Raw genomic sequence first — 7,752 nt, 5'->3', positions numbered from 1 at the left:
GAGGCGGGGGTGGTGGGGTGGCCTGTCTATCAAGGATAAATAGCATGCTATCAAGAAGAGTGTACGAACTCAAAATCTCCCAAAGGCACGGCCATCAGATCCATTCCAACTAACAGGAAAGGGCAGAAGTGCCTCACCCTGTGGGTTTCTCTCCGGGAGAAATGGTCATTTCTACTTGCTGACCTTGTGGTTAGCAGTCGATGCATAGCCTGCCAGGCCACCGAGGCCCTCCGGGTATGTACAAAGGACACACAAACCATCTTGGTGTGTAGGGAGTACGGAAAGGTGATGGAAAGAGAGGAGGGGAGTTCCCCTTGTTAAGAGAGCTAGCTGCATTCAAGAATAGACTTAATTATACATAAGTGGAACCCACTCACCATTTGACTATTTTAACAATGACCCACTGATATGCAAGTTAAAATATTAGAGATAAAAGGGAAGATATTCAAACAAAACACCGAGGGTCCCTTTAACCTCTGAAGATTCCTACAAAGGCTATCCAGCAGGAATCTAATAGAAACTGCATAACTGAAGGACAGTCCTTCTCTCCTCTCCCTCTCCCTCCCTAGTGTGGACGCCTCAGGTAGCTATTTTAAAAGCTTTAGGAATTCCATTTCTACTTTACACGTCAGATCGTGCTGAGGCGTTTTCCAATAAGCAGCGTCACCAATCTTTTTAGCAAATACAGTATTTTCTTACATTTGGCCTGGGACAACACTGCAAAATTAAACTGCAAACAATTTTCTACACAGGAAGACTTCCAAATGATTACCATGGAGGTATCATTGAGGAAGCCAGTACCCTTACTGGGCTTGTGTAATTTGCATTAGGGAGAGGGGATCAAAGGATACCAGGATGGTGACCCCACTTCCACCCCTCAGTCTTCGGCGAAATGATTCACTATAAATTGGTACTTCTGGAAGGAAGAGGGAGAAATAGGCTGGTCACTTGGGGGAAAAGTGCTTATAAAACCTGCTATCGAGTGCCCTGCTGAAGAGTGTATTTTAGTCAATGGTTGGGTTTGGCACCTGTGTCCTGAAGAAAATAGACCAAGAGTGGTGCCCTTTTGCAAATTGACTAAGTGTGACTTTTGCAGGTGTCAGTACAATCAAATGCAGTGGGTGACGGGGAGTGTGCAAATAGCAAAGGGCTATCTCACTTTGGGAGCCTGGTGGCTCAGTGGGTGAGTGTTCAGCTGGCACCCTAAAGGTTGGCTCTTGAGACCCACTAGGGAAAAGACGAGGTAGACTGCCCCCAAATCTCAGTCTGCCCCCAAATCGCCATCTTGGAAGTCCTATGGGGTCCTCTAGGGATCACCGAGTCAGAATCAATTCGGCAATGGCAACAGGTATTTCCATTTCATTGAGAAAACTTCTCAAAATCCAGCTGTCAGTAATAATACCAGATGTGAGCAGAAATTCAACCAGGCTTGCCTTAAGTTTTCATCTTTGATGATTTTGATATTTTTCTCTTTTAAATAAAAATTCATGCTATTTATTTTCTATTGCAGGAGTTTTCTTTTTTTCAGAACCATCCTTCTTGCCCCCCTCTTTTGAAAATTAAATGGGGAAAAGACCAATACATTTTCCCTTGCCTTCAAATTATGAGCAGCTTTCATACATTCATCTTCCCCCAGAGGAATTAGGTAAACAGAGTAGGAAATGTTTATCAAGCACTCTGTGACAAAAAAAATCGCTCCTTCAATTATTAGTAATAATCTATGTCCCTGTCACACATTATTCCTTTGGTTTGTCAAAGGCTCAGGCTTGCGAAAATATCCCTCTGGCCAGTGCTCAGTAAAGTTTGCTTATTGAGGTTTTTTATCAGTGTCTCACTATAGGTGATTAGAGCAAGTGCATCCAAGTGATCTAGTTAATTTGTAGAAAACAGAATCCATTTCTCTTGTTTCATCATGATGGAACATTTTTCTGAACTCCTGCAAGCGAGTAACAGATAAGCACTATCTATCAGATTGTTCATGGAGCACGCAGTTTTGATTATTCCATTTTCTTGTTGCTGCTAATGAAATATGTAATATCCTTCAAGGAAGAAAAAATTTGAAAAGCTGAGTCTATGAACATTGGCAAGTGATGAATCCATTTTGCACCCACACTGTTTTCTAATCGCTCTCTCTCTTTCCAGGAGCCCTGGGAGGGTAGCCGGCTTGTGTTCTTGGGCATCTAGGGTGTTTTCCAGACTTCCATCTCCAAGAATGGGAGAATCCAGATCCAGGTTTGCAAGGACACTTTGCTCCACAAACAGCTCTTAACTCATTCACTGCCTTGGACTCCATTCTGACTCACGGAATTGCACCCCTCTCCGTGGTTTCAGAGGCTGTACATCTTTATGGGAGCAGTTAGCTTCCTCTTTCTCCAGTGAAGCCCCTGGTGGGTTCGAACGGCCCACTCTGTGGCAAGCGGCTGCACTCAGAACCCAATTCCCTATGGGGTTCATAATCTCCATGAGTTTATTGAGGAACCTTGACACCTGCATTCTGGGAAACCGAGGAACCCTTCTTCCCTCCAGTGTCCCAGGGTCAGAGACAGGCATTTAGAGATGAATCTTTTCTACTCCTTCCACCCTCCCTCGCCATCATCAGGCCTGGAAAAGAAAATAGGCGGAGAGCCACAATGAAACCGGATTCATGGAACCGGATTTATGGAGCCGCATGATCTTCCCGAGCCGGCAACAAGTCTATGCTTAAGACAAGGGCAATGGTGGCCGCCAAAGCGAGAGCAGGGATGCAAAATGCAGGTGAGTGGGAGATGCTGTTACAGCAGCCTTTGCCCCTTTGCCTGTTTGCTCTTTTTTTTCCTTTTTCCTGACTTGTAAATGGAAGACGTGTTCAATGACCCCTTCCTAAGAACAAGCCATTGACTTTTAAAAGGGAGGTCATTAGGCCTGACAGTGGGGGAGGAGACTGGAAGGTAGGATGGCCACTATCCACTATCCAGGCCTCCAAGACACCGCCACCTTGCACCGAGAGGTCTGACTACAGGAAGCCAAAGCAGGGGCTGTGGGAGATGGATGGGCTGGAGCCGCGGAGCTGACCTGGATGTCACCTCCCCCTCACTTACCAAGGTCCATGCTCTTAGAGGCTTTCAGATTAATTGATTCAGGCTGCCTGGCCGGTGTCGCAGATCTGCAGTTGATGTGCTGGTCTGGAAAACATACTGCCGAATCCACTCCAGAGCTGCGGAAAGAAGCCAGGTGCCAGGTTTAGGCTTAGATAAGGTCTTTTAAATAATAATAATAGTAATAATAATAATAATAAAACCGTTCTCTTCTTGGGACACAAACCCCCATCACTCTCAGCAACTAGCAACCATGCATTTTAAACCAATTCGTGAATCTCGTGACTCTCAGGCTGCAACAACTGTTTTCATCACGCCCTACAATTTAAATAAAATATTCTCTGGCTATTATCGTGTTTTCCTCCTCACTGGTTTCTGCTAATTGGGATCTGACTGTACAATATATAACTTTAACTGGGGATGGTGAGCTTGGAAAGCACTGGTATTTGAGAGGAAGCCAGCGGATACCAGCAGAGACCCCCACAAGGTAAAGACATTCTCGGGGGAACCGAGTTTGCCCTTCCTTGAGCAGCAAGCAAAAGGGTCTGTGCTCTTCAGGGAAACTCAGCCAGCTGCATGATGGGTGCGGCGGCTCGAGTCTATCCTATCTGCACATCTGCTTTCTAAATCTGAAGCTAATGCTGAGCCAGTAGCCTGTTCAGCAAGAATATCAGAATAAAATAACAGAAAAAGTACAGTTGACAATTTAGACACAAAGCCCACAAAATGCCCTGATAGGTTTGCTGGTACTTGCAGCTGATCTCTATTTTCTTTCTACTGAATATCTCATTTATTGACTTGGAATTGGAAGGGATTATAGAAGAGGATTACAGATAGTGCCTTATATAGTAGTGTGAGAATAAATTATATATGTCCACTTTTTAATAAATGACAGTTGCCACTTTCTTAATACTCTCATATGTTTAGAAAGTGAGTAGGGTAGATCATTTCAACATACTATCTAGGTATCACATGTCATGAAAACACAAATTAACAAGCATCCTTTGCAAATAGAACAGACTGAACATTGAGTTTGTCATGTAGTTTGGTTTCATACTTTAAAAAAATGCATGGACTATTTTGAACAGCAGCCCTTCTAAAAAGAACAAGTGATATTAGCATCTTAACCCACTAGCATAAACCAAATTATGTTTAATCTTTTCTGGAAACGCATTTTCATATCTATTTATAACAGTGCCTTAGAATGCAGCAGGTGCCCTGGTGGCAGAGTAGCTAGCCGCTGGGCTGCTAACCACAAGGTCAGCAGTGTAAAACCACCAGTTGTTCCACAGGAGCAAGAAGAAGCTTTCTATTCTAGCAAAGCACTACCGCCTCAGGAACGCACCAGGACAGTTCTTTGACCCACAGGGTGGCTGCAAGTCAGAACTGACTTGATGGCAGTGAGTTTGCGCTTTAGAATTCAGCAATACGAACATCGCTGAACGTCAGAATGAAATGAGCCTCCACTCTTGTAATCAGTACAGTGCAGATTCGGGAAATGCCGACGAGAGGTGGCGCAGCATCATGCTCATGAGTCTGAGCCAGAGGGAGGCTGCATTACATTAGGGCCTGTGGGGTTCATTCAACTCATAAGGACCCCACTCAAGGCCCAGTGGATCTTCCCCAGAGGGACTTCTAGACTGAAATCCTTTGGTGGATAGACCACCTGGGCCTTTACCCTGAGAAGTTGCTGGCTGGGTTTGAACTACCCAACTATTGGTTAGCACTCGAGCACTTAACTATTGTGCCCCCAGGAGCCCCCTGGTTCTAAATCTTGACTCTGCTGTTTACTAGCTGTAAGACCTGGGCAACTGAGGACGCCAGAGTGCTTCAAATTCTTTGCATACGTGCATATGCACACTTTGTACATCAGTGTTGTTAGGGGGCAGGAGGGAGTTAGCTTTGGTAAAAGGAGGAGAACCACGTCTGGTGTGGAGCAACAGCTAGGGAAGCATTCTTTAAAGAAACAGCAGAGAAATAGATAAAGCATTGTTTTCAATTCCCAAATGACTATAGGTTTCTGAGCTTTTTGGAGTTCTTCTGTGTGTTATTCACGTTCTTGGTTTTTCTCATTTGGTCAGATCCTCGGTACGGCAAACTTACTGCTATCAAGTTGATTCCACTCATAGGGACCTTGGGGATCACAGTAGAACTGTCCTGCAGAGTTTCCTAGGCTTGAAATCTTTATGGAAATGGACGGCCAGGTCCTTCTCCTATTGAGTGGGCTAGTGGATTTGAACTGTCACCCTCTGGTTAGCAGCTGAGCATTGTCAACACTCAGCCACTGGGGAACCTAGATTCTCAGTAGGCTTGTATTAAAAACAAACAACTCTTCTCTCCTTCCAATGTGAAAGGCAATGAATAATCTGTTGAGGGCCCTGAACTGTTGCGCAAGATGCCAGGGCTCTTTAGCCTCTGCTTGCTCACCATACAATACACGGAACTAGAATTAGCCCACAATAATGGAAAGGATTGAACAAGTTCAGGTAAGCTATGTCCCGAGGAGAGTGTCTAACATGCAGGAAGAGCTTAATGACCTCGAGTTCTAATGATCTTTATCCTTATTTCTGGGTGGTCTTTCTGTGCGAGCTTCACTTTCCTGTGGAGTGAGTGTATGTTTTCATGAAAGTTTCTCAGGTTTAGATCCACATTTTCAAGTTAAGACACCCCCCCCCCCTTTGGGGTCTACCTTATTGGCATCTGGCTATATTTTCAGTACATGAAGTTACATACATGTTCCATCTCTACATACAGTATATTAGAAATGGTCATTCCATTTTTATACATAGGTATCTAGTGATGCTTCAATATACCAGTTATGAACAGAAAGCCTTGGCCCCATTAGAGTTGAGTTATTGACATTGCCCTGGCATAACGACAAGGCCCTAATTGTTTTTCAGCCCCTTTTCAGAAATCTGAGATGCTACTAGGTTAAGGTGACCAGATTTTAACACTGGTAAAGCGGGACACCATTGATAAAACTCACATCCTGGCGAAATAGCCACATGGCAGCCGGAAACCAGATACGCTAGCTTGTTGTACATTCTTTCAAAAAATCAGGACATTTTTAAAATGCCGCCGGACATGGGACAAATTGGTCAAAATCAGGACTGTCTCGCCAAAACCAGAATGTCTGGTCACCTTATACTAGGTACATGAGCATCTCTGTGAGCCCTAATCTTTGGGGGGGGGGGGCACTTGTCTTGAAATGTGTTGTTCGACCTTTATTTGCACTTAGCTTTTCATCCTTTGATCCCTTGTGACACTGTGGTTTGAGTGCCAGAAAGACTCATGGTCTTCATAGAATCAAAAAAGTTAAGAGCCAGGGGGCGGGGTGGTGAGTAAAGGTCACCTTCTGAATCCATGTGCCCTCCATCTTTTAGATAAGAGCGGGAGACCAAAGGGGACGTCTGTGCCCCAGGTCTCGCAGCTGGCCAGCAGCAAAGCCAGGGTCAGAACTTTGGTTCCTTTAACTCTTCCCAGAGTCATCTGTTTTGGCTACAATGGTGGCCAATCTGAGGCACAGGTTTGTGACCAGATCCTGGCTACGCAAAGCCAATGCAGGTTACCTTTTTGTTTCCGTGGAGTGGTGGACACTATTAAATGAGAGAAATCAGTAGAGGTAATATTTGATCAGGCAAGCCTTCAGGGAAGAGGTTTAGGATCAACATTGATTAATTACACTACACTGATAGCGCTTGGCTCAAGGCAGACTATGGAGATCTACTCCAGTGAGGAGTGTCTTGGTTATCTCAAGCCCTTGACTTTGATAACTTCGTCAAAATTAGATATTCATTGGCACAGTAAGAATGAGAACTTAACATTTCCCCCAAATCTTGGGAAATAACTATTCCTGCTTCCCTTCTAAAGCAAAGCACACAATGCCCATTAATATAGTAATCTCAAGTTAGGATTTGCTTAGATACAGTCCATTTATTTACATGGGGGTTGGCAGGTTGGGGCGTGGGGAGGGGCTTCAAAAAGTTAAAATCATTTTTTTCCATGAACTTTTGAAGCATCCTCATACAAATGGGGATATAAATCAAGATTGATCAGAGGAAAATAATGCTGACTCATAATATAAAAATAAAGAATATAATTACTCAGTTTGAGAATATTTTAGACATGTATATTTGGGTAGCAAGAGCTTGGAAATTGTATGCGATGTATCAAAGGTTTTGGGAGTAAAACGATTAATCATAAGATATGCCATGTTTCAATTTGAAGGGAGTTAGCACGAGCTCATGGCTGAGTACCCTTCGGCCGAGGCTGTGGGCAGCTGCAAGTTGACAGCAGGCCAAAGACATGTCTTGGATAAAGGCAGGGTTTTCAGCATGAACAACCAGGGAATCTATCAAACAGAAACGATGCTCAGTGTCAAATTATACTGCATAATGAATAAATAAGGGTAGCACGAAACACATGCCAGTGGCCTGAGTCTGGTGACAAATCAGGAGTGTGGAAGACCTCAGATAACCAGCGATAAATGTTCTTAACTAAGAAGCCAAGGCAAGACAAAGGGCATGCCAAGGCGGGTGGGGCTGGGGTGGGGGAGTCACAATGGAAAGGTGGATCAGATCTAGCAACTGGCTGGAGGGAGTGAGAGTCAGTGCAGGCCCTGGGGGTGATAGGAAGAGACAAAAAGGGTAAAACAGGGAGCTATCGATAAAGACGTAGA

The 7,752-nt window shown here is 44.3% G+C and overlaps 1 protein-coding gene across 1 annotated transcript in view; it reads right to left on the bottom strand.

Moving 5' to 3' along the window:
- PARD3B (par-3 family cell polarity regulator beta) overlaps positions 1-7,752 on the bottom strand; it is a 1,175,277-nt gene that overhangs the window by 470,986 nt on the left and 696,539 nt on the right. The window contains exon 15 of the mRNA XM_045296697.1: positions 3,078-3,193. Within this exon, the coding sequence (XP_045152632.1) occupies positions 3,078-3,193 (116 nt within the window). The remainder of the gene's footprint in view (positions 1-3,077; positions 3,194-7,752) is intronic.

This window comes from Echinops telfairi, unplaced genomic scaffold, assembly GCF_000313985.2.
Source record: "Echinops telfairi isolate 266 unplaced genomic scaffold, ASM31398v2 ScPeMD7_3;HRSCAF=10, whole genome shotgun sequence".
Taxonomy (NCBI): domain Eukaryota; kingdom Metazoa; phylum Chordata; class Mammalia; order Afrosoricida; family Tenrecidae; genus Echinops; species Echinops telfairi.
The sequence above is the reverse complement of the archived record's forward strand: the minus strand, read 5'-3'. Positions and strand labels throughout refer to the sequence as shown.